The 26,924-nt window shown below is 43.2% G+C and overlaps 1 protein-coding gene across 3 annotated transcripts in view; it reads left to right on the top strand.

Annotated features, from left to right (window-relative positions):
- Magi3 (membrane associated guanylate kinase, WW and PDZ domain containing 3) overlaps positions 1-26,924 on the top strand; it is a 214,301-nt gene that overhangs the window by 181,419 nt on the left and 5,958 nt on the right. For all 3 annotated transcript variants that reach the window (XM_020166348.2, XM_074050717.1, XM_074050718.1), the window contains exons 16-19: positions 3,412-3,597; positions 20,640-20,742; positions 21,542-21,668; positions 22,187-22,330. In XM_020166348.2, the coding sequence (XP_020021937.1) occupies positions 3,412-3,597; positions 20,640-20,742; positions 21,542-21,668; positions 22,187-22,330 (560 nt within the window). The remainder of the gene's footprint in view (positions 1-3,411; positions 3,598-20,639; positions 20,743-21,541; positions 21,669-22,186; positions 22,331-26,924) is intronic.

The following is a 26,924-nucleotide window of genomic DNA, read 5'->3' as shown; positions in this document are numbered from 1 at the left end:
CCAGTAGCTGGGACTACAGGTGAAACTAATACCTGGTGACCTTCTTTTTAAATGAAACTTTAAAAAAATTATCAATACTTAGTAATAAGGATGGAAAGAAAGCCTCATTAACAGGCAAAAATTGAGGCAATGGCTAACATATGACAGGAAATGATTAATTATCAGCCTGAATAGTAAATTAGGCTCAGGTTGTTGGTAAATTTTATACAAAGCACTTGAGGTTCTCTGTCATAGTGCAAAACCAAAATTGGTAATTTCCCTGAACTGCTAGTTAATAGTCTCACAAATTCTCAGCCTCACTCAAGCTTTCCTCTTAGAATACCATTGTCTCATACAGATGGGAGAAGAGTCCTGGAGTGAGCATGGGTGAAGAGCCTCTACTCACAGAGGCTGAGCAGTTCCTGCAGGCTCTGAACCAAGAGGTGTGGTTTAGAAGGGGTTAGCACAGGCCGAAAGGTAGATGAGCTGTGTGTCACACAGATCCTCCCATATGGACCAGGTCTCAGAACCCTACTAAATTATACTACTTTTTCTTGTAAGTAAGTGTGTTTTCTGATGACATGTATCTCAGAGCTCCAGTCCATCTCTGATATCAGTTTTGCTGTTGTGAGATTCCCCACCATGGGCAATCCAAGATTAGGGGTCCAGGTCAGCGTCCTCCCAGTGCAACTCAGTGCAGAATGAGCACAGAGCTAAGGCCCTTGTTTCAGATGGAAAGGATACGACTCATCTTCACTTTGCCGGTTCTTCACAGCATTTAGTGCTACTCTTATCATATGCTGTTCAGTTCTGATTGCAAAGGATTTTTTGGGAAGGGGACATTCCCAGTTACTGTCCTTTTTTTTTCCTGGAAAGAAATGTTTAAGAGCAATAAGGTGATCTTAGCATCTGTGAGACAGATTGAGGCCAGTGACGAATGCAGATGGATAAGATGGTTATGGCAGATGCTCATGGCCTGTGCATAGGAATAGAAATGAGGCAGGGCTCTGTGTATGCTCAGGGAACACCTTGAAAAACGCCCCAGTGCACTCAGAGAATGTGCAGAAGTGACCTTTCTGCTGGTCTGATGGTGCATTCCAGCTGTTTGGTGGCACTGCTTTAAATGCCAAGATAGTAACAATCTTACTCCGACATCTTCCCTCACCCAGACAACTAACCCTTTAGGAAGTTGTATGCCACAGTGTGCCAGTTCCCTTTGCCACATGGCCCACATGGTAAGAAAATGGACCACTTGGACTTCAGCAGTTCATTCTCTTTGATGTTTTCCCAAGTCTGAACAGACCCCTGTCAGTGTGCCAAGGAGCTGAATGGTGTTCTTCTCAGGGGATCTAGAATGAACGCTAAGGAGAATAACTAAGGTATTGATTAAGAAGGTCACCACAGGGCCACCGTGTGATTCACCATATGTGTTCTCATGTGCTACCTATTCTGCTACTTGTGAACCGCCTCACAAGGTCTGACCCAGGGTGTGGCATACTGCATGGACATGTTTCTAATTACTTGATTTGCAAGGAAAATGAACTTATCAGTGCTTGAGAACATTCAGAGCTGAGAGGCCCTTGCTTCCAACATGGATTTCCTCTGTTTTAGGGTAAAATCTCCCACTGTCTAACCTAGAAGAGCCAAGGTACTATCTGTAGGGACATAAATCATGACCAAGAATAAATTTTCCAGTGCAAATAAAGGCTCTTAAAATGTCCCAAACATACTCCAACACAGATTCAGAAGTACTAGTAAGGAATGTCTTACTAAGGAAATTAAGCATAATTCACAGTGCTAAAAATTTTAATTACCCCTATTCATATCAATCAGTGGTCATCAAGAGCCAAGTGCCTGGCAAATCTACTGACCCAAACTAGGAAACTCTCAGAGAACGTAGAAAGAACATTTGTTTCCCAATACAAATTCCCCCTTTGTATCGCACAGTGGGAGACACTTTGACAAGATTTCCTGAACATCTAAGGGCCCATTTTAAGCTGTGATGACAGCACAGTGTCTCACTGGGTAGTTTAGGAAGCCTCAGGTATTATGACCTACAGACATAGAAGAGATGTTTGGAGTCTGCAGATGTGTTCAACTCAGCTTTGTGTATTCAGAGAATTTTACCCAGGAAGCAAATAGTCTTAAAATTAAATATTTAATGTTCTAAATCCACTCAGCTTTGAAATCAAGAAAGATCTAAAGGTACAATTAAAAGAAACTCATCTTTGTATAGACTAAGTCTGGTTCATTTTAATGGGCAGTCATTTCATTATACCTGGATGGATGGATGTCTGACCAGTAATTACTGAGTCCTAAGCTTGACTTTGAACTGCATTCATTTAAAAGGTTGCTTTGAGGAGTAAGTTCCCTTTCAATAGAGCCAGAGAGAGTCTTGTATCAGTTTCTAACATAGCTAACAACTTGATAGAGCCATAATGGCCAACTATAAATAAAATGTCAGATCTGTGAGATGTTATCAGTGTCTATGACCTCAGCAGCTTTTAACTAGGAAAATTAGGATGATGATACAAAAATTGGAAAAGACAGTGGCTTGAGGTGTCTGTGGGAGCAGCCAAGGCCAGAGCTACCAGTTAAGCCTGATGACAATCTCCCAAAAGCAGTGTGGGGAATGGGAGGAGAGTAGGGAGCCTGGCCAGGGTTGGTGAAGTCCTGGGCAGGAAGTGGGAGGAAGAAGGCTTTGACAAGGCCCCTATGGTGGTGGTTCTCTTTCTGGTGCTAAAGAAAAATGAAAGACCTTTTCTGGGAGTGGCTGAACACCTATGGCACTGCCAAGCAGTCATAGGACTGCCAGGATACAGTGTGGCACCTGGGGTGCTCTCTGGGGAGCCCTCAAGCCCCAGTGCCACATGGAGTCTCTAGAGTCTCCCTGTCATCTACTGAGGGAAAGGTTTCTGTTGTCTAGTCCCCTTCCACTTTCTCTGAGGCCTTTGGGAGTTCTGACCCTCCCTGTTTCAGCCTGTTTTGAATTCTCACTCTTGCATGTCTTTGTAGATGTACACACCTGGCCACAGTTCCTAGCTTTCCTGAGTGGAATTCCTGGTCCCTTTCCTCACTTCCACCTTCACCTCTGGTCTGTTTGATGCCATTGGACTCCTTGTTTTGGGCAGAATAGATCACTGTCCTTGTAAATTTTTTAGATCAGTTAAGTCATAGACTTCAAAAAGAGATAGGAACACAGTTTCTGGTAAGTGGGAAATAGCAGTGAGATTTCTGTCCATGCTGTGACCAGCGTGGGAGGCTATGTGGAAATAGCTGCACTGAATAGGGGGTGATGTATGATCCCTTTTTGCTAGACTTTAGGGAGTATTCCTTGGTGTTATTATGTTGAACTTTTAAATAATAAAGATAATGATAATTCCTAGCACACTCAGATATCTTAATTGAAAAACTTGGGTTTTTTTCTCATAGTTATTCCTCATAAAATTGGCCGTGTCATAGAAGGAAGTCCAGCTGACCGCTGTGGAAAGCTGAAAGTCGGAGATCACATCTCTGCAGTGAATGGGCAGTCCATTGTTGAACTGAGCCATGACAGCATTGTTCAGCTGATCAAAGATGCCGGGGTCACCGTCACACTGACAGTCGTCGCTGAAGAAGGTAAAGAAGCTGAACCCCTGCCTTCCCCAGGCTGCTCTGAGAGACACCGAAGCTGCAGCTTGGTCAGAATTGCTGCTGTGATAGCACCATTTTTGTGCCCTACAGTCTCATTTTTTGTCTGTTCCATTTAATGAACTTAAAAGACAGTTTATTATAAGGCTGTCAGCAGCTCAAGAAAAATAATCTAGCCAGTGAGTGGTGGCCATTTATTTATGTGCTGGAGAAGCAACACCTAGAAGTAAAAGATTGGTAATACTGTTCAGATCTTTTGTTAATGTGTTTCTTGCTCTGCGTGATGAAGACCCTTTACATGGGTCACAGGAGGGCTCTGTGGATCTCAGCCTTATATGTCAGGCCCAGGGCTTGTTTGGTCCCCTTCTTTGCTCCAGAGCTTTGTTCTGGGCAGCTGAACAGGGGCTGGGTGACTTGGAAGAACAGTTCTTAAATAGGACATGAAACATACACCAGTGGCCCTGGAAGAACCTTGCCTTGCTTTAAAATTGCCTTTCAGTCATTAAGAATTCCTAATTAGAGCTGTTTTGAACCAGTCCATGCTCTGTGTTTATGAATTACCAGGTAACCACTATGCAATGCTCATCTCATTTTTCCTCACTTGGCAAAACTAATGAGGAGAAGACAAAAACAGAGTTATGAAGAGTCCATCTTTCATGTAAAAATTCCTCATACAGAAATGTTTATTCATCTGCCATATTTCCCTTGCAACCCTCCAGTCACTATGTCACTGAGGCTAGTCTTGAACTCTTGGGCTCCAGTGATCCTCCTACTTCAGCTTTTTAAGGAGTGCCAGGACCACTGCCAGCTTGTATTTCTTCATTTTACCTTTCTTTTATGCTCCTCCTATACTCTCATGCTTTTATATATATATTAGGTATTATTTAAATCTTTGTTCTGTTCAATATAACATACTGGATGTTTCTGCATGTGCCTGAGTTCACTTGGCTATGCCTGGTGCTCTTTCTAGTTCTAGGTCAGACCCTAAACTGCTGGGACATCCCTGCCCCAAACTCTTCCCCTTCTCCATTCTGTTCTCACCCTCTTCCTAGACTGCTGATTCTTTCTTCTCAAATCCTCCTCCATTCATATTCCCGTGCTTCCCACTCTGCACAGAGCAGGTTTTAGGATTTTGTTCCAGCCAAGCCCTCTCTCAGCTAGCTGGGTCTCACAGGCCCTCATGCACATGGGCTTCCTCCCCTTCCCACCTCCTGCCCCTGCGGTCATGGGACATAGTCTTATAGATCGCCATCTCCCTACTCTTACGCTCTGCTCTTTGAAGACAAAGAAAGTATTACCAGTTACTATTATACTTAGCAAGTACACAGGAAATATTTTTTGGATGAAGGGATGAGTAAATAAATAAATGAAAAAAATGTGTAACTGAATGAACAAAGCGAAAGTTGGGAGGTTTTAGTTCTAAGCCCTCTGTCATCACCTGAAACAGCCAACATAAGCCCAAAAGAGGAAGAAGACTTGACAGAGCTCACTGACACTCGCTAGTTGTGGCCTTAAACAAGCTCTTTAACGTTTCTAATCCTTCATTTTATCTGTTGAGCAGGATTAACAATGTCTATTTCAGGATCCCTGCAAGGATTAAAGGGGAAAATGTCTACTGAGCTAATGATGGTTAGCATCATGTTGCTCGTGTGACTCACTCACTCATTCAGGTCTCTGCTTAAGTCACCGCATACGGAAATGATAGTGTGTAGTAAGCCCTGGCGATGTGACAGGCACTGTTGTCACTTGTTTACATGTATGAGCTCGGTTGATGCAGTAACACTAGGTAGCGTTGTTATGTTCCGTTCTGATAGGGAGGACAGTGTGCAGCACAGTGTGCACACAGACAGTGTGAGTAGCAGAGCCAGCCCTTGCATTAGGCAGTCTGACTCCAACCTGTGTTCCGTGGTTTTGCTGAGGTCAAAGCCTGGGCCTCAGGCACACCAGGCATGCACTCCACCACTGAGCTCGGGCCAGAACCTGCGCTTTTTCTGCTGCGCTTCCCCAGCAGTAGCGGCTGGCCAGGCTCTTTCTTGCCTGCCTTATGCTGCTCTGCCGCCTGCCCTGCTTTACTTCCCTTCGCAGCGCTGTTGCTGCCATGATTGATGTGGATTGCCCGTCGCTCCCACTGAGGTGGAAGGTCATGAGGTTGACAAAGTATGGTGTATTTGTGTCCACTGCTAAATCTCATGGTCTTAAATATTAGGTACATGGCAAGTGCTCAGTAAAACTTTTTGGGAGTGGTACTGGGATTTGAACTCAGTTCTTACTCTTCTTAGGCATGTGCTCCACCACTTGAACCGTGACCCCAACCCTTTTTTTAGCTTGTTTAGTTATTTTCAGATAAGATTTTGTGCTTTTTACCCAGGGCCAAGCTTGGGCTGTGGCCCTCCTACTTGTGTCTCCCACATAGCTGAGGCAGCAGGCATGCATCACCATGCCCAGCTTGTTTGTTGAAATGGGTTCTTGCTAATTTTTTGCCTGGGCTGGCTTTGAACCCTGATTCTCCCAATCTCCACCTCCTGTATAACTGGGATTACAGGCATGCACTACCATGCCCAGCCTTAGTAAAACTTTGTGAATGGAAAAGATCTTTCATGGTACTGGGGTTTGAACTCAGGACTTCATGCTTCCTAGGCAGGTATTCTACCACTTAAGCCACATCCCAAGCCTTTTTTTGCTTTAGATATTTTTAAGTAGGATCTCAGGCTGGCCTCAGATGGTGATGCCTCCCATATGGCTGAGATCACAAGCAAGTACCACCATGCTTGGCTTCTTGGCTGAGAAGGGGTCTCACAAACGTTTTGCCCAGGCTAGCCTCAAACCATGATCCTTCCAGTCTCTGCCTTCCAAGTAGCTGGGATTGCAGGTGCGAACCTGAGATTTTCTGATTGTTTTCTCTCAGTGTCCTTACATGTCTTATTGCTGACTGTCCCATGAGCCACACTTTGAGTAGCATGGGATAGGTTAGTTTAATAGGAGAAAAAATAGTTCTCTTAGTATATTTTTTTTTCAAAATTACCATTGATTGTTGATAGTGTTTTTTTTCTGAGAGGTTCTTCAGAATTTCTCATTTTTCTTAGAGTAAAAACTACCTTTGACATTCTGGCATGAATACTTCTAAACAGACACTCGGTATTTCTGTATGATACCAGTCACTGTTCAGGAGAAATAGAAGGGGGAGGAAACTCCTTTCATTTATAGAAGCACAGCGTCTTTCTTCTTTTTAACTCAGGGGCTTGTGCATGCTAGGTAAGCACTCTGTCCCTTGAGCCACACCTCCAGCCTTTCTGTTTGTATTTTCTCTTCTTTTTTGAGACATTCTAACTTTGCCTGGAATGACCTCATGATCCTCCTTGCCTCATGCCCTTGACTGGGAGTACAGGCCTTGCCCACCAAGCCTAGCCTCTTAAAATGCAATCACATTTGATATGCAAAAATCACATTTCAGTGATTGCACACTATCGTATTATACTCTAGGCCTTTATGAAGGCGTGGAAACATTCCAGATCCCATGCTTTTCTCAGAGGAAAACAGAAAGTCCCTAAAAACCTCATTCCTGGAGTTTGTAAGTCTTCCAGGCTGCTCATTGAAGTCAGTATAAAACGTATCGCCTGCCGACAGTTGGATGAAATTTGCTCTGGAAAGCAGTCTTTAGGAGTCTCACCCTTAGCTCTCTGCTCCTACTCCAAGCCCTGGTTCACAGGAGCCAGTCACTATGCATAGGCCAAAGGTGCCATCTTGACCTCCTCCTCACTTTGCTGAGTGCTCTTGAATAGCTGGGTCTACTTTGTCAAGGAAGTGGCAAGGCCAGCACCACATCGCCATAAAACTAAGCTGGAGTCAGGGCTCGGCCCGCCTTCCCCCTGCACTGCCCACAGCTCCTCTTCACACTGTCAAGTCTTGTTCATTTTATTTTTAAGCGTGAGTCTAAGTCAGCAGGGACTACCAAGGACTCACACGGGATGCCTCTGACAGTGTGGACGTCATTTTGCTCCTTTCCACTCATCTCCATATTCTCCTCGTGCATCTCCCACTGGCAGCTGCTCTAGCATGCCTCAGGTGCCCCATTGTCACTTGTGTCTTTTCAAATACACTTTCAGCGCGTGCTGGCGTGTGTGAGTTATATAAAACAGGTTTTTCCCTCCAAACCACGTGTCGTCATCGGGTTGTTGATGTTGCTGTGTAAATGCCATTTGACTTGTCCAGGGTCCACTTCAGAATTTCTCATGGCATTTAGTTGTCAAGTCTTCCTTTTTGTTTTTTAATTAAGGTAAGTTCCTATACAATAAAACTCAATATTGTAACATGTACAATTCAGTGGCTTTTTGTATATCCCAAAGCTGTGGAGATATCATCGCTAACCTCATATGTTTTCACACACAGCCCCAGACTTGCCAGAAGTCACTTCCCACTTCCCTCTAGCCCCACGCTGGCCCGCTGCACTTTTTGTGTCTGTGTGTTTGCTGAGCATTTTGTATGGTAGTCACACTGTGGCTGCCCTTTGTGTCTGGCTTCCTTCTCTTAGCAGAACATTTTCAAGGTTTAGCTCATTGTAGCTTTTATTGGTGTGTACTAATGAGTCATACTCCACTGTATTGATTAGAAGTCATTTGATAAACATTCAGGTTGTTTCTCCTTTTCAATCGTTATGAATACTGCTGCTGTTTTGATCACTGTGGATCATTGCTGTACAGGCCTTTATGCAAATGTGTGATTTCATTTTTCTGGGATGTGTACCTAGAGGTGGCATGACAGGGCTTTGTAGTATAGTTAGGTTTAGTTTTTTGAGGATGGGCTGAACTCTTTTTGTGCAGCATATACCATTTTATTTCCTCGTCAGCAGTGTGAGGCTTCCTGTTTCTCCACACGCCTTCCAACACATTTCTGCTGAGGGCTCATTTTCTCTAGCCATTCTGGTGGGTGTGAAGTGGTGTCTCACTGTGCTTCGATCACATGCCCTGATGACTAATGACATTAAGCTTTTCATGTGCTTGTCGTCCATTTGTGTATCTTCCTCACAGAAGTGTGTCTCGCATCCTTTGCCCAGTTAGAGCTCAGTTAGTTACCTTTTTCATTGTTGAATTACAGTACTTCTTTATACATTCTGAATGCAAGATCTTTTTATTTCAGCCTGCAGCTGTCTTTTCAGGATCTTGTTACTGTCATTGATGCACAAATTTTAACGTCTATAAAGTCCAGTTCATTACTCTCCTCTTTGATGATTTGGGCTTTGTTCTCATAGCATCATGTATTTTAAGATTGATCCAGTGGCTGGGGGACACAGCTGATCACTGTCAACTGCTGGTTTCCCACAATGTTTGCCACATGTTACCCTACCATTTCCCCAGAGAGCTGCATTGCTCCCATCTCCACGGGTCATGAACAGTTCTGCGTGCTCCCTGAGAAGCAGCGTGAGGGTTTCTGGGAGTGGAATTGCTGGTTCAGCAGGTACAGGTGCTCTCTTGCTTCATTTGCTCTGCACATCAGATTGTTCTCTATATCACCGTACCCATACTACATCTACCAGCAAGTGCCTTTACATCCCAGCCACACTTGCCACTGCAGCTTTGAATTTGCTGGTCTGAAGCATGGTATGTAAAAAGCACCAAGCACAAGGTTCTAGCCAGCACAAGGTTCATTTCCCACTGCTGCAAATAGTAACAATACTAACGGGAGGGAGATCCTCAGTGTTACTTAATTTGCATTTATATTGCCCATAAATTTGAACATCTCCATGTGTTTAGGATTTTTTTTTTCTTGTGAATTGCCTATTCATATCTTTTACTCATTTTTCTTTTGGGATTTCCATCATTTTCTTACTTACATTCAGGGGTTCCTTGTGAATTATATAGCATTCAGTTTTATTTGAGAAAGTGCCAATATCTTTTGTCATTTATGTTAGCTTTGACTTTGTTACCCTTATTATACTGAAATTTTTAGTTTAGATGTAATCAAGTTAGTCAAATTTTTTACTTTACAGTTTGTTTTGTTTTATGACAGGGTCTCACTGTGTAGTCCAGGCTGGCCTCAAATTCCTGATCCTCCTGCCTCAGTAATCCCAACTGCTGGGATTATAGGGATACACCACCACATCCAGCTTTCTTTCAAGGTTTTAAAATAAGTCATCCTAGCTGCTAATGGTGATGAATGCCTGTAGTCCCAGCTACATGGGAGGCAGAGGCAAGAGGATTGCAAGCTCAAGGCCAGCCAGGATAAAGGTAGCAGCCACCCTGTCTCAAAAACAAACTAAAAAGAAAAAGCATAACTCAAGTGGTAGAGCACTTGCTTAGCATGCATGAGGCCCTGGGTTCGATCTCAAATGAATGAATGAATGAAAATAAATATCCTTCCATTCCATGTCACAGAGATTATGTCTTCTGCAGTCTTCTACTAGATGTGTAAATATTGCATGAGGTCTTCAGTTCATCTGGAGCCTGCCTTTGTGGAGAGTTTCAGGAGGGATTTCGGTTCTATTTTTATCCCTGTCATGAACCAGTTCACACACACTAGCTACTGGTGCTGTTTCTCCCTGTTGGCTTGTGGTGCTACCTGTCTTGTGTCCTGGTGTCCTGGGCTGTAAGCACAAGTCTCCATGCCCTCTCTTCTGATGTATTGGTTTATTTGTTCTTGGGCTAATGATGCATGTGTGTATGTATATACTTAGCCATAAATTTGCTGTGTATCCTAAGATATCTGTCTGTTGAAATAAATATCTCTCTTTCTTGCTGTCTTACTTTCTCTCTCATCCCTTTCCCCAAATCAACTAGACATTCACAGAACTTGCCTGTGTAAAACTTTAGAGCTTATTTTTAAGCTTCTCCAAAGAATCCAATTTTATTGGGATATATTGAAAAATATACATATATTAACTTTGATATAATTAATATCTTTATTTTTTTTCATTTTTCTTTTATTATTCATATGTGCATACAAGGCTTGGTTCATTTCTCCCCCCTGCCCCCACCCCCTCCCTTACCACCCACTCCACCCCCTCCCGCTCCCCCCCTCAATACCCAGCAGAAACTATTTTGCCCTTATCTCTAATTTTGTTGTAGAGAGAGTAAAAGCAATACTAGGAAGGAACAAGGGGTTTTGCTGGTTGAGATAAGGATAGCTATACAGGGCATTGACTCGCATTGATTTCCTGTGCGTGGGTGTTACCTTCTAGGTTAATTCTTTTTGATCTAACCTTTTCTCTAGTACCTGTTCCCCTTTTCCTATTGGCCTCAGTTGCTTTAAGGTATCTGCTTTAGTTTCTCTGCGTTAAGGGCAACAAATGCTAGCTAGTTTTTAGGTGTCTTACCTATCCTCACCCCTCCCTTGTGTGCTCTCGCTTTTATCATGTGCTCATAGTCCAATCCCCTTGTTGTGTTTGCCCTTGATCTAATGTCCACATAGGAGGGAGAACATACGATTTTTGGTCTTTTGGGCCAGGCTAACCTCACTCAGAATGATGTTCTCCAATTCCATCCATTTACCAGCAAATGATAACATTTCGTTCTTCTTCATGGCTGCATAAAATTCCATTGTGTATAGATACCACATTTTCTTAATCCATTCGTCAGTGCTGGGGCATCTTGGCTGTTTCCATAACTTGGCTATTGTGAATAGTGCCGCAATAAACATGGGTGTGCAGGTGCCTCTGGAGTAACAGTCTTTTGGGTATATCCCCAAGAGTGGTATTGCCGGATCAAATGGTAGATCGATGTCCAGCTTTTTAAGTAGCCTCCAAATTTTTTTCCAGAGTGGTTGTACTAGTCTACATTCCCACCAACAGTGTAAGAGGGTTCCTTTTTCCCCGCATCCTCGCCAACACCTGTTGGTGGTGGTGTTGCTGATGATGGCTATTCTAACAGGGGTGAGGTGGAATCTTAGCGTGGTTTTAATTTGCATTTCCTTTATTGCTAGAGATGGTGAGCATTTTTTCATGTGTTTTCTGGCCATTTGAATTTCTTCTTTTGAGAAAGTTCTGTTTAGTTCACGTGCCCATTTCTTTATTGGTTCATTAGTTTTGGGAGAATTTAGTTTTTTAAGTTCCCTGTATGTTCTGGTTATCAGTCCTTTGTCTGATGTATAGTTGGCAAATATTTTCTCCCACTCTGTGGGTGTTCTCTTCAGTTTAGAGACCATTTCTTTTGATGAGCAGAAGCTTTTTAGTTTTATGAAGTCCCATTTATCTATGCTATCTCTTAGTTGCTGTGCTGCTGGGGTTTCATTGAGAAAGTTCTTACCTATACCTACTAACTCCAGAGTATTTCCTACTCTTTCTTGTATCAACTTAAGAGTTTGGGGTCTGATATTAAGATCCTTGATCCATTTTGAGTTAATCTTGGTATAGGGTGATATACATGGATCTAGTTTCAGTTTTTTGCAGACTGCTAACCAGTTTTCCCAGCAGTTTTTGTTGAAGAGGCTGCTATTTCTCCATCGTATATTTTTAGCTCCTTTGTCAAAGACAAGTTGGTTATAGTTGTGTGGCTTCATATCTGGATCCTCTATTCTGTTCCACTGGTCTTCATGTCTGTTTTTGTGCCAGTACCATGCTGTTTTTATTGTTATTGCTTTGTAATATAGTTTGAAGTCAGGTATTGTGATACCTCCTGCATTGTTCTTTTGACTGAGTATTGCCTTGGCTATTCGTGGCCTCTTGTGTTTCCATATAAATTTCATAGTAGATTTTTCAATCTCTTTAATGAATGTCATTGGAATTTTGATAGGAATTGCATTAAACATGTAGATTACTTTGGGGAGTATAGACATTTTTACTATGTTGATTCTACCAATCCATGAGCATGGGAGATTTCTCCACTTTCTATAGTCTTCCTCAATCTCTTTCTTCAGAAGTGTATAGTTTTCCTTGTAGAGGTCTTTCACATCTTTTGTTAGGTTTACACCTAGGTATTTGATTTTGTTTGAGGCTATTGTAAATGGAATTGTTTTCATACATTCTTTTTCCATTTGCTCATTGTTAGTGTATAGAAATGCTAGTGATTTTTCTATGTTGATTTTATATCCTGCTACCTTGCTATAGCTATTGATGATGTCTAGAAGCTTCTGAGTAGAGTTTTTTGGGTCTTTAAGGTATAGGATCATGTCGTCTGCAAATAGGGATATTTTGATAGTTTCTTTACCTATTTGTATTCCTTTTATTCCTTCTTCTTGCCTAATTGCTCTGGCTAGGAATTCCAGTACTATGTTGAATAGGAGTGGAGATAGTGGGCATCCTTGTCTGGCTCCTGATTTTAGAGGGAATGGTTTTAATTTTTCTCTGTTAAGTATAATGCTGGCTGTAGGTTTGTCATATATAGCTTTTATAATGTTGAGGAACTTTCCTTCTATTCCTAGTTTTCTTAGAGCTTTTATCATGAAATGATGTTGGATCTTATCAAAGGCTTTTTCTGCATCTATTGAGATGATCATGTGGTTTTTGTCTTTGCTTCTGTTAATGTGGTTTATTACGTTTATTGATTTTTGTATGTTGAACCACCCCTGCATCCCTGGGATGAAGCCTACTTGGTCGTGGTGAATAATCTTTTTGATGTGTTGCTGAATTCGGTTTGCCATTATTTTGTTGAGGATTTTTGCATCAATGTTCATTAAGGAGATTGGCCTATAGTTCTCCTTTTTGGAGGTGTCTTAGCCTGGTTTTGGGATAAGTGTAATACTGGCTTCATAAAATGTGTTTGGCAGTTTTCCTTCCCTTTCTATTTCGTGGAACAGTTTAAGGAGGGTTGGTATCAGTTCTTCTTTAAAGGTCTGATAGAATTCAGCAGAGAATCCATCAGGTCCTGGACTTTTCTTTTTGGGGAGACTCTTGATTGCTGCTTCAATTTCATTTTGTGTTATAGGTCTATTCAGGTGGTTAATTTCCTCTTGGTTCAGTTTTGGATGATCATATGTATCTAGAAATCTGTCCATTTCTTTAAGATTTTCAAATTTATTTGAATATAAGTTCTCAAAGTAGTCTCTGATGATTTCCTGGACTTCCATGGTGTTTGTTGTTATCTCCCCTTTTGCATTCCTAATTCTACTAATTTGGGTTTTTTCCTCTCCTCATTTTAGTCAGGTTTGCCAGGGGTCTATCGATCTTGTTTATTTTTTCAAAGAACCAACTTTTTGTTTCATTAATTCTTTGTATGGTTTTTTGGGTTTCTATTTCGTTGATTTCAGCTCTTATTTTTATTATTTCTCTCCTTCTATTTGTTTTGGGATTTGCTTGTTCTTGTTTTTCTAGGAGTTTGAGATGTATCATTAGGTCATTGATTTGGGATCTTTCAATCTTTTTAATATATGCACTCATGGCTATAAACTTTCCTCTCAAGACTGCCTTAGCTGTGTCCCACAGGTTCCGGTAGGTTGTGTTTTCATTTTCATTGACTTCCAGGAACTTTTTAATTTCCTCTTTTATTGCATCGATGATCCACTCTTCATTAAGTAATGAGTTATTTAGTTTCCAGCTGTTTGCATGTTTTTTGTCTTTACTTTTGTTGTTGAGTTCTACTTTTACTGCATTGTGGTCAGATAGTATGCACGGTATTATTTCTATTTTCTTATATTTGCTGAGGCTTGCTTTGTGCCCTAGGATATGATCTATTTTGGAGAAGGTTCCATGGGCTGCTGAGAAGAATGTATATTGTGTAGAGGTTGGATGAAATGTTCTGTAGACATCTACTAGGTCCACTTGATCTATTGCATATTTTAGATCTTGGATTTCTTTATTGAGTTTTTGTTTGGATGACCTATCTATTGATGATAATGGGGTGTTAAAGTCTCCCATAACCACTGTGTTGGCATTTATATATGCTTTTAGGTCTTTCAGGGTATGTTTGATGAAATTGGGTGCGTTGACATTGGGTGCGTACAGATTGATGATTATTATTTCCTTTTGGTTTATTTCCCCTTTTATTAGTATGGAATGTCCTTCTTTATCTCATTTGATCAATGTAGGTTTGAAGTCTACTTTGTCAGAGATAAGTATTGCTACTCCTGCTTGTTTTCGGGGGCCACTGGCTTGGTAAATCTTCTTCCAGCCTTTCATCCTAAGCATATGCTTATTTCTGTCGGTGAGATGAGTCTCCTGTAAGCAACAAATTGTTGGATCTTCTTTTTTAATCCATTTTGTCAAACGGTGTCTTTTGATGGGTGAATTAAGTCCATTAACACTAAGCGTTAGTACTGATAGGTATGTGGTGATTCCTGCCATTTAGTTGTCTTAGTTGTTTGAAGGTTTGATTGTGTGTACCTAACTTGATGTTACTCTCTACTGTCTTGCTTTTTCTTATCCTGTGGTTTGGTGCTGCCTGCCTTTTCATGGTTAAGTTGGGTGTCACTTTCTGTGTGCAGGATCCCTTGCAGAATCTTTTGTAATGGTGGCTTTGTGGTCACATATTGTTTTAGTTTTTGCTTATCATGGAAGACTTTTATTGCTCCATCTATTTTGATGATAGCTTTGCTGGGTAGAGTATCCTAGGGTTGAAGTTATTTTCATTCAGTGCCCGGAAGATCTCACCCCACGCTCTTCTTGCTTTTAATGTTTCTGTTGAGAAGTCTGCTGTGATTTTGATGGGTTTACCTTTGTATGTTACTTGTTTTTTCTCTCTTACAGCCTTCAATATTCTTTCCTTAGTTTCTGAACTTGTTGTTTTAATGATGATATGTCATGGAGTAGTTCTATTTTGATCTGGTCTGTTTGGTGTCCTGGAGGCCTCTTGCATTTGTATGGTAATATCTTTCTCTAGATTTGGGAAATTTTCCGTTATTATTTTGTTGAATATATTACGCATTCCCTTCGCTTGCACCTCCTCTCCTTCTTCGATGCCCATGATTCTCAAGTTTGGTCTTTTGATGGAGTCGGTGAGTTCTTGCATTTTCTTTTCACAGGTCTTGAGTTGTTTAATTAATAGTTCTTCGGTTTTTCCTTTAATTACCATTTCATCTTCAAGTTCTGAGATTCTGTCTTCTGTTTGTTCTATTCTGCTGGATTGGCCTTCCATTTTGTTTTGCAGTTCTGTTTCGTTCTTTTTTCTGAGGTTTTCCATATCCTGGCAGTTTTCTTCTTTATTGTTGTCTATTTTCGTCCTGAGTTCATTTATCCATTTATTCATTGTGTTCTCTCTTTCACTTTGGTGTTTATACAGTGTTTCTATGGTTTCCTTTATTTCTTCTTTTGCTTTTTCAAATTCTGTATTTTTATTGTCTTGGAATTTCTTGAGTGTCTCCTGTACATTTTGGTTGACCCTATCCAGTATCATCTCTATAAAATTCTCATTGGGTACTTGTAGTATGTCTTCTTTTAAATTATTCTTGTGGGCTTCATTGGGTCCTTTGGCATAGTTTATCTTCATTTTGTTGGAGTCTGGATCTGAGTTTCTGTTCTCTTCATTCCCCTCTGGTTCCTGTACTAATTTTTTGCTGTGGGGAAACTGGTTTCCCTGTTTTTTCTGTCTTCCCGTCATTGTCCTTGGTGTTGTTACTGTCCCTGTACTGTGTGTAATTAAGTATTTTCTAAGTTGTAATAATAACAATGGTAATATTTTGAATGGAAGAGTGAGCTGAGATGGAAAGCAAGAAGTTAAAGAAAAGGGGAAAACAAATACACAGACAAGAGGGAGAAAGCAGAACAAGGTATCAGACAAGAGAGTTTCAAAGGTATAAACAGGGAGTGTTAGTGTACTAATCGACAGTAAGCTGAACAGACATTAGAGAGACAGAGAGAGGATTGAAAATCAAAGATAAAAAAATAAATAATAAGTAAATGAAAGTAATATCTATATATAAAAATGAATTAAAATAAAATGGAAAATAGAAAATTAAAAAAAAAAAAAAAACCCAAAAACTTCCAAGTTTATATGCAATGCAGTTTCAGTCTTAATAATTTGGATGTCCGTCTCAATCTCCAGTCCTGGAGTTGGTGCCTCAGATGTTCTGTAGTTGTCTCATCAAAGGGGATGCATAAAGTAGAACAAAACTACACTCACATACACACAGAAGAAAGAAAAAAAAAAAAAAAAAGCCCCACCAAGTGTCCCCAGTTCAAATGCAATACAGTTTCAGTAAGTTTTTCGGCTTGCAGGTGTAATTCGGTTGTTCTCTCATCAAAGGTAGGGAGAAAAAGAAAAAAAAGCGTCTGGAGGCAGTTCTGAGAGTGGTATCTGCAATTGTGGCTTGCCTGCCTGCTGCTCTCAGCCTGTAGCTGACGGCGTTATTTGTGCAGATCTCTGGGGTGAGCTAGCACTCACCTGGTCCCACAGGCTTTGTTTGCTCAGAGTTCTCCTGTGCGGGAGCCTCTGCTACAGCTTTCCCCTTTCCAAGCACTGGGAAAGGTGACACTGCCCCGCGTTGTCAGGCCTGCGTGTTTATTTACAGTTCACGTGGGAAGTGGGTCTTCCCTCCTCTCCTGTGGAGTTTTCCTCCCTCCTCTCACAAGCTTCCCCGCTCCTGGTTGCTGGGCGCGCCCCGCTCCCTCCAGAGCCTCTCCGGCCGCCTGGCTCGTTTATTTACAGTCCCGGGAAGGATTCCCTTCCCCCAATCTTCAGCGCTCAGGGCGCCCCACCCTCTTTCCAGCGTGTCTTAACTGTTCTTATTGCTTATTACTCAGTTTCTCTTTTTTTCCCGGGTGGAGGTCAGTCTGTCCAGGGGGCTATGCTGCTCTGGCCCAGGCTTGTCTGTGGGGGAACCGCGGTACCGCGAAGCTCACCTGGTCCGCGTCTTCCCAAGCCGTATGGGCGCCGGCCACTGGCGGCCCCGGGGGCCTCCTCGGTTCTCCGTTTAACGTGAAGTGCAGATTCTCTGCACCGGCCGGAGGTGTGGAGAGGTCAAAGTTATGCCTTTTCTCCGTGATTATGCCTGCAATGTGTGTCTCCAGCGTCTCTCCAAGATTTCACTATAGGAGGCTCGCTTTCTGCTTCCTACCTCTAGCCACCATCTTGGAATTCCTCCTTAATATCTTTAAATAGTAAGTCATTCCATCTAGGAGCATGGGGTCTCTTTTAAGATCATCTTTTATGACTTAGAGTTTTACAGTTTTAGAACATTCTCTTACAGGGTTCTTATTTACTCTTCGTAACGAGGGTCCTCAATCTGTATGATACTCGTTGCTGTAGTCTGGCTGCAGCTAATCTACTTTCTCCTAGGTACTTCACGCAGAAACTCCAGCAAAGTCTCATACTTCTTGAGGGAGAAATTATACTTAAGCCATTGCCTTGCTATTTGGAGAACTTCCAAGTAAAATTCATAGAGAACATGGGCCTATTTGACATCATGGGATAAATGTTTAATTTCAAGAAGTAGAATGGCTTTTAACACGGAAAAAAAAATTGGAGAAGCCACATCGTCTAGATTGAAGGTTTAAAAATGCAACAAAGATCAATGATGGAATGTTTTATTTAACCTGGATGAGGACAACACAAAGAGTGTAACCTAAGAAGTGAGCACCAAGTGTAACTGTACATTTTGCCTGGAAGAAATTATGTCATCCTTAAGGGAAGGCAGAAGAAAGCTTGAAAATGACCCCCTCACTTACACTGTCCTGCTCTGATATTACTCACCCATTCCTCTCGCCATGCTAGGCAAGCCCCAGGACTGTCTGTGTTGGACTCAGGCAAAGGCACAGGTACCTCCCAGTCATCTTGTGGATTGATGTCATCTCCCCATTAGCTGGCCCCACCCGCAGTAGCAGCCATGAACTTAAAATGGCAAGACAAGATTGTGGCACTTGAATGGTTCTCCTTTAGAGATAGGAACTGGAAATTGACATCCCTAGCAAACAAAGGCGGAGGACTGGTGGGAACTTCAGGTGGGTACAGAAGTGTAGAGATAAGAGGCAGGACTCCTGTGATCAGGTGGGTCACGGTCTAGCGGGTGTTCATGTAGTCCTCGGCAGTGTGGGCAAAGCATGAGTACATTGTGGTCACATGTGCTCGAGCTCACGAAGGAAGTGACATTTTGAACAGGAGGTGAAGTGGGAAAGCATGAGTGCCCAGGTGACAAATTTTGATAGTACGGTATGCACACCAAAATGTTACCATCGGCTTTGAAGCAGTCTGTGTTAGAACTGGAGTTCTGGAAGCACAGTGAAGTTCAAACTGTGTGTGGGAGGCCAGCTGGCAGCACCTGAGGCTAAGCAGGAGCACTTAGCACGGCAACGTGCAACATGTTCCCATACCACCCCAAAAAGGTTGGTAGCCCGCTGTATCCACCCTGCCTTCCTGGAATACTTGACCTTGAGAAGGAAACCCCAGCCTCCAGCTACGTCCTGCTCCGAGAGCTGGTCCTGCACCTGCAGATGGGGTGCGCAGCATTGAACTCTATGCTGGCCGAGCCCAGCAGCCAGTGTTAGCAATCCTCCGAGCCCCATGGGGTCCATTCACATCTCTCAGGCCTCCCGCCACTTTCCACCTCTCGCCTGTGTTTTAGAACATTCTTTAGCTTCTAGGTGCAAGAAATTCTTGAACAAAAAGAAACACACTGTTTGCTATGTTTCTAATCCTACCAAACTTTGAAGAGAAACACCTTACTCCTCACCACGGGACAGCAATGTGAAGCTGATGTTCGGCCTCCTCGGTGGGAATCACTTCCTCACAGGCATCTCTGTCTGCAGCACAGAGCTTCTGTAGCCCGCCATATTCCACCACTCAGTTCACGCTCCAGTTCCCGTATGTTCTGACCTAACATGGCCTCGCACGGAACATTTTTTGCAAAGTAAGGCGAATGTTTCCAGATACATACTTGAAGACAATGTGGCCCAGATGATTCATCACTAGGATGGTAATGTGATGGTGATGGTGACAATGACAGCAGTCATGTTGATGGTTCTGAGAGACCCACGTACAGAGAATGCTGCCAGGCAGTGGGCCAAGCATGCACGTTCACAGACTCACTGTGTGAGGTGATTAGAATCCCATGCTTACTGGGAGGATAAGTAAAAGCCCAGAGAATGTAACCACCTTGCTCAAGAACACACAGCTAGTGAAGGGTGAGGTCAGGCTTAACCCCTGTCCATCTCGCTCCAGAGTGGATGGTCTTACTATGCTGTGCTCCCAGTTTTTGATATTTTAAATATCTAATGCTTTGGTATTTGGGTAGAGTAAAATGTTCGAAACTTTCAACTTTAAAAATATGAGTCTGTTGAAAGGTAAAGATTGGGAGGATTGTGGTTTGAGGCCAATCTGGGCAAAAAGTTAATGAGGCCCCATCTCAACAAATAAGCTAGGCATGGCAGTGCGCACCTGTGATCAGCCACACTGGGGGGCATAGGTAGGAGGATCACATTCCAAGGCCATCCTGAGCAAAACTGTAAAACCTTATCTGAAAAATAACTACAGCAAAAAGGCCTGGGGCGAGGCTCAGACTTCCAAAAAGTCTGACAGCCATAAGAATCTCTTTTGACTGCTGTCTCCCCTGACTGCTGTGCCCTGGATGCAACAGTCACTGTGCTTGGCTCTACAGTCCGCCTTCGAGGGGCAGCAGGGCTCCAGAGCTGTTGGAAAGATGTGCATGTGGGTGCTTCTTTGGCACCTATGTCACTCTTAGAACAGAGAAGCAGAAGAATTTTGGAGCCATTTTCCAGCACCGAGGATGGTGTCATAACCTTTGACCCTGGCACTAGTGTCAGACAAAATAAGTGCTGCTGCATTGGAATGCAGGTTGAAGACTGGACTGGGGGACGGTGCAGGCTGACCTCAGCGCTCCTGACACTGTCACCATCATTCAGAGCTCACCACTAAGATGCAGGTTCTGCAAACCCATCAAGCAGATGCAAGATGGTGCTAGGGGCTCTGTTTTCAGGATAACTATGTTTGAATATGTGTTTTTCTGATTTTCACCAAAACAGAGTTAAAGTGGGGAAGTAAGAATGTGACTCCTGCTTTCTTGAAACATAAAAGTACTCAAAAGCCGGGGTAAAGATGCTAATATACCAGTTCCAGACAGCTGGCAGGGCAGTGAGCGTTTGCCACAGATCCTTACAGATCCTCGCAGTCTCCCCCTGTATGTTCAAATTATTATCTCTTTTTTTCTCATTTGAACAGAGCAGCATGGTCCGCCATCAGGAACAAACTCAGCCAGGCAAAGCCCAGCACTGCAGCACAGACCCATGGGACAGTCACAGGCCAACCACATCCCTGGGGACAGGTGGGCTGTTCTGCTTTCCTTCTCTCCTCATCTCTCTGTAGTCTCCAGCCCTTCCATACAGTTGTGTGGAAGTCAGAATGAGAACTCAAACTTTCCACCCTCCTAGTCCTGCCCTGGGCCCTCCCTGCCGAGGACTTTCTCCATCCCAGGCACAGCTAACCACCCAGTGGCACCTGACAAGCGAGGTTGGAGCTAAGTGACCATAGCACCTGGCTCAGCTGCTCTGGGTCCTCCTAGTGTGGGTAGGGATTGGCAATACTGGGGTTTGATACTCAGGGCCTCATACTTGCTAGGCAGGCGCCCTGCCACTTGAGTCACTCTGCCAGCCCATGCTTTCCTCTTTCATTGAAAATATTAGTTATAAAACAAAAACTAGATTTCCAGAAACTGCACATCTTCCAGCCTGTGGGGCTGCAGAAGAATCATTTCTCACTGTGCTGAGGTCAGCTCATTTGCCCTCTGGTCTTGTATCTGAGTGCAGTTTTCCCTAAGGGAGACTGAGAGAGGACTGGTGGCATGGTTCACAAGGTTATGAGGTCAACCCCCAGTATCACAAAAGGCATTGGGCTGCGAGGGGAGGGGTTTACTGAAAATGTCGACAGACATTTGCTGTGCTAGAGGTAGTGACCAGATTCTTCCTGGCAGGTCACGAGTTCTAGGGGCAGTCTGTGTTTATAGCAGTTTGTCAGCAGGAGAATGGCAAGGGTCAGCCTTAAGAGAAAAGAAACGAATTTGCTTCTTCTTTCAGACTATTTTTCATTTGCTCAGTTCATGGAGCAACTTGATTTGTCTCTTACAGAATTGGCCTAGAAAGTGAAACTGGAAAAGACATCCCCACTTCTTACAGACATTCCTGGTCCGACCACAAGCACCTGGCGCAGCCTGACACCGCGGTGATTTCCGTGGTGGGTGGTCGGCACAGTCAGGTAAGCCTCCACACAGATGCTCTACCACTAACATTGGTGAATTTTTGTTGCAAATGTTTACATAAATTTGCTTCCAAAATTAATAACTCTGTAGACCTGGCATTTTGTTAGCCTCCATAAGAAGATAAAAAGAATTAAAGATAAGTTTACCTTGTAATGGGAGAGATTAAATACCCAGAAGTACATAGTATCATAGCTATGGTAGATCTTTTGTTTGCTTGCTTGTTTTTCAGGAAAATTAGTAAGTCTACTCAAAGGAAGCACTTTCTAAATTCTCTTCTCTGATTGTTCTCTTGCACATTAACCAACTAGAAGAGAAGACATACAGTCTCCAGATGAATTTAGGCTGTGCTTATAAAATTAAGTAGTGCTCCACCCACAACGTGCCTTCCTTCTTGATGATGTGGCGATGCATATCAGAGTGTAAACCATTTCTCCCAGCTGTAAAGGCAGTCTTTCTTCAAGACATAAATAAAGCAGTGCACAGGAACTTGATTCTTATACTTCTTTCTCTCCAGAGCCTCGGCTGTTACCCAGTAGAGCTGGAGAGAGGCCCCCGGGGCTTTGGGTTCAGCCTCCGAGGGGGCAAGGAGTACAACATGGGGCTGTTCATCCTTCGTCTTGCTGAGGACGGCCCTGCCATCAAAGACGGCAGAATTCATGTGAGTTGGCCTCTGTCTGCAGCCTTTGCTTCTGGCTCTAGACTGGAAACTTCTAAACCTAATTGATTTAAAGGGGATGCAGAAGCCTCTTGAATCTAGAAGCAGGATTTTCTGTCACTAAAGCCTAAAGGCCACAAGCCTGTTGCTGTGGTTTTCTGGTTCTCTTCAGTTGCAGTACCACCACAGCACAGTTAAGCTGCTTTGACCTTCTTGACTTTGCATGTAAGAAAACTCATTTTTTACTTGTATAGTCAGCTTTTAGGGCAAATGGATTAATCAAATATACTTCTATCTTATTAAAAGTCTTGAGAAAGTCAGAATAAAACAGAATCTTCAATTTCTTTCAAGAAACTCTAAGCCCAGGGGGGTTTTTTCCTGCCATATATGCCTACAGAGGTTATGGAGGTGGAAAATCCTGACTTGCCCAGAATTTGTCGTTGGAGGGACTAGAGCTCACATCAGTGACATTCCATCATATCTGTCATCTCTGAAACAGCAGAGCCATACCTCAGTCTAAACTGCTTGTAGAGCTGCATTTTCCTCCTTGTCTGAATGTTAAAGTGGTTCTTGTACAGAAGCCAACTGCCACCCTCAATATCTATAAAATAGCTGACTCATTGGTGATCAGGCAAGTTATGCACTAAAGACTATTAAGTTCTAGATCACCTTCCCCTCACGACCCGGGAGCACTTCAGATTTCCTCCCTCTACCACCAGGAGATATCAGGGAAATGGAACTTCTTTCTTTTCTTTTACTCAGACTTTTAAGTAAATAAACCAAGTAGGAAGGCAAATGAATGTTGGGTCTCCTAAAGATTAGAAGAAGCTTCTTGGAGATCCCAGTTCTGTCATTTCCACATCACTGCTTCACCGCCATCACTCATGTTATAAACAGGTTTGAGCGTTCACACTGACCAGGCTTTATACCGGGTGCTCTGAGTTGGGGAAAGAGGCAACCCAGCACAAATAAGATACCACCCTTCCTCAAACGATAAGCTAGGTGCACATGTCCAGAAAGGTGATCAGAAAAGATGTCACAAAATGGGTGACATTGGAAGCTGAGTAGGATTTCCATAGAGACTGAGCAGAGAAAGAACTCAGGCTGCAGAAATGAGCAGTGGGGCAAGTATGGGCCCTTCATGTGGCCAAGTTTGCCTAGAGTTTACTTAGAAAGTGTCTGGGAAGGAGAAGGAAATGACAACATGAAAGGAGGGTGGCCCCAGCATGGAGGTGCTAGCAATGGATGTCACTAGAGATTCCTTCAGAGCAGCACTAGGAGCAGTGGAAGGGGTTCAAGAGGCTAGTGTGCACGCCTGTGGTGACAGTGGTGGCAGCATGACCTGAGTGAGCCCTTTGGATGGAAGATGAGAGCTGTGGATGAGATCACCAGTCAGTGAAGGACCAACATAGATGACTGGTGTTTGCTCAGTGGGGACAGCTGAAGGGGAAGGAGGAGCAGAGGGTGGTTTGGACCCTGCCTTGCCTTACTAGGGAGAGCCACAGGGAGGCCGAGGCGGGAGGATTGCGGCAGACAGGTGGTACGATGAGTTTTGGACTTGTTGAGGTGCAGGAACCGCTAAGCAGGTGTCAGTGTTTGCAGTGTTTGGCAGACCTAGCAGTGACACAACCAAGACAGAGGTGATGAGTGAAGCTCTTGTGGAAGATGAGGTCTCTCATGTAGATTTAGAGGGCAGCAGGCAGGGGCAGAACGAAGGCCTGTATTTAGCGAGCCAGAAAACTTCATGAAAACACGAAGCGGGAGCGTGCAGAGCCCAGGACCAGGGCCAGAGCATTTGTGACCGGGAGCAGGACTGATGGCCAGATGCCATTGGAGCAGCAAGCCAAGAGCCGCCGATCTGGTCTCAGTTCTCTTCCTCACACAGTTCACTACATTGCAGAGAATGTGGGTTCAGAAGTCAGAAAGGACAGAGTGAACCCCCATTCCACCATCCTGAAGCTTGTGCAGCCTGCAGCAGCCTCTCTGACTAATGTGTGGAGGATGGCACTTGCTCCTGTTTGCCCCCACCCTACCAGGGCACTTTAGATCTGTTTTTCTTTTAATCTCCCATTGTATATAGTGTCACAAAAATTCAATTAAATGAGAAATTCAGATATAAGTAATTTTTAAACAGTGGTTCCAAATATAACCCTCAGATCCACTAATTTCACCATACAAATAAAAGGTAAACAGGCCTTAAAGCAGATGATGTCTGGTTCTAAAACATGTCATTCTCTACAGATCAGCAGAAACTCTACAATCCTGTGACTAAATCACCTTTTATTTCAAAAACAAACTACTTGAGAACAAAAAGTAATAGGCTGTTAACGGTTGGGCCCAGGTCTGCTCTGGATTGGAAGCACATCTATGAGCTTTCAGTTTTCTGACTGCTAACCTATCAGTCCTGACCTGGTGAGGACAATGAAAGCTCTGCAGGTAACGCTCACTGCACACATGGGAAGAGCGCTGGTCCCCAGGAGGTCCCTACTGCCTTCTCCAACGCCCTCTCCACTGTACTTTCTCACAGATGGCTGCTGAACTTTGTGTCCTGTGCCTATTATTCCAGTGTCTCAGCAGACAGCCTTACTATTCAGTGTGTGCTCCACAGATGCTTGTCAGGAGTAAAATGGGTAGAATTATGCAAGATACTGAGGGAATTTTTTTAAATATGTTAGTTTCCAGCACTTATTACCAAGCAGACAGGACTAGGGCTGTATGAAGTAAGTAGCAGCTGTGTACTCGTAAAACTGAGGAAACAAGAAAATGTGAACTTGTCAGGAGGGATCCTTAGGTTGAGCCATAAGCTGGTCCACAAGGCTGGCGAAGGGCTCAGTGAAGGGAATGCGCCTAAGATTTAGAGATGTGTTGAGAATTGGATCAGATCTAGAACATACTGAGAGTCTGCTGCCTTCCAGGCAACATGTATTTTCATTGCATTGCCCAAGTGTCTGTGTCTGTGGGGAAGGAGGCTATGCCCATCTACAGATTAAAATTGAGGCCCGGGGAGGCCATGTCTCTGCTAAGGTCACATGGCCTATCAGACCAGGCTTGTGTCCCTGGGATTTGCTTTCACTGAGAGGCATGTAGTTTCTTAACAGGTTGTAAAACAATGCAGGCCGTGTGTTAGAGATGTTATAATTGTAATATATATTTAGTGGATGTTTTTAAACCTATAAGACTGCCTAAAAAGATAGTGACTTTTTTTTTTTAAGGAATATTCCTTTTCTCTATCCTTTCTTCCTACTTCTTGTTTTTTATTTTGGGATAAGCTCTTGATACATTGGCCAGGCTGGCCTCCAGCTGAGCTGTGCCATCTTTCTATCTCAGCCTCCCAAAGAGCTGGGATAACAACAGGTGTAAGTAACAAGATTTCAGCAGAATGTTGGCACTTCCTTCTCAGAGGTAGCTTTTGTATCTTCAGTTTTGTGTAGCTCCATACAGAACCCCATGTAAAACCCTGAGGGCCTGTCTGCCATGTATCTTAAAGCAGTCCTCTCCCCTTACCCCAATTTGGTTCTAAAGTTAAACAAAAATGACACCTGGTGGCAAGTCTGTTCAATTACACGTTTTATTTGCATTTTATTTCTTGTACTAAAATTTTTAAATGTACAGGTTTGTAAAGACAAGGAATGTGATTAAAATGAGCTCTACCTCAGTGTTTCACAGATACACCCAAAGCATGCTTCAAACACTAGCTTTTGCTTTTTTTTTTTTTTTGCATCACTGGGATTTAAATTCAGAGCCTGTGCTTGCTAGGCGGGCGCTCTACCACCTGAGGCAGCCCCGCCCTTTCTGCTTTTATTCAGTAGGGTCTCACGGTTTTTGCCCAGCCAGCTTGGACTGTGATCCTCCTACCTTTACCTCCCATGTAGCTAGGATTACAGGTGAAAGCCACCATGCCCTGTCCCCTGATTTTCATTTCTTTAATTATCAGCAGGATTCTAGATCTGCTAATTTATCATCTTCACTTCCTTATGAAGATGGTTGTTCCACACTTGTCAAGGGAAATCTAGATTTTGGCTTTGGTTTCACTTATATATACTGAGGGGATAGAAAGGGTGGTGTTATCTTTACTTATTCTTTTCTGTTATCATCTTTATTGTCTGTGGTTGTTTTTTGTTCTTTTCATTTTATATACCAGTTTTAGTCTGTTCCCTGTTACCATAACTAAATAATTCAGACAGGGATACTTGTTTATTTATTGAGTTGAACTCAGGATCTCCCACTTGCTAGGCAGGTGCTCTACCTCTGAACCACACCTTCAGTTGGACTGGGAAATTTATTTCTTAATGTTTGGAGGCTAGGAAGTCCAAAGTTGAGGGGATGTATCTGGTGAGGGCCTTCTTGCTGGTCGGCAGTGGGGGTCTCTGCTGAGTCCTGAGGCAGCGCTCAGGCCAGGAAGAGTTCACTTTTATAACAAAGCCACTCCCTCAATAACCCAATCACCCTGGGAGGACTGCAGTTTAGGACAGCCAATATAAACAGTTATTGAGTGACTCCCCATCTTAATAAGCTGGGTGTGGCAGCACACGGGTTGATCCCAGCTACTTGTGAGGCCACATGTAGGTGGCTGCAGCCTAAGACCAGCTCCAGGCAA

Source organism: Castor canadensis, chromosome 12, assembly GCF_047511655.1.
Source record: "Castor canadensis chromosome 12, mCasCan1.hap1v2, whole genome shotgun sequence".
Taxonomy (NCBI): Eukaryota; Metazoa; Chordata; class Mammalia; order Rodentia; family Castoridae; genus Castor; species Castor canadensis.
Note: the sequence above shows the minus strand (reverse complement) of the source record. Positions and strands in the feature narration are given on the sequence as shown.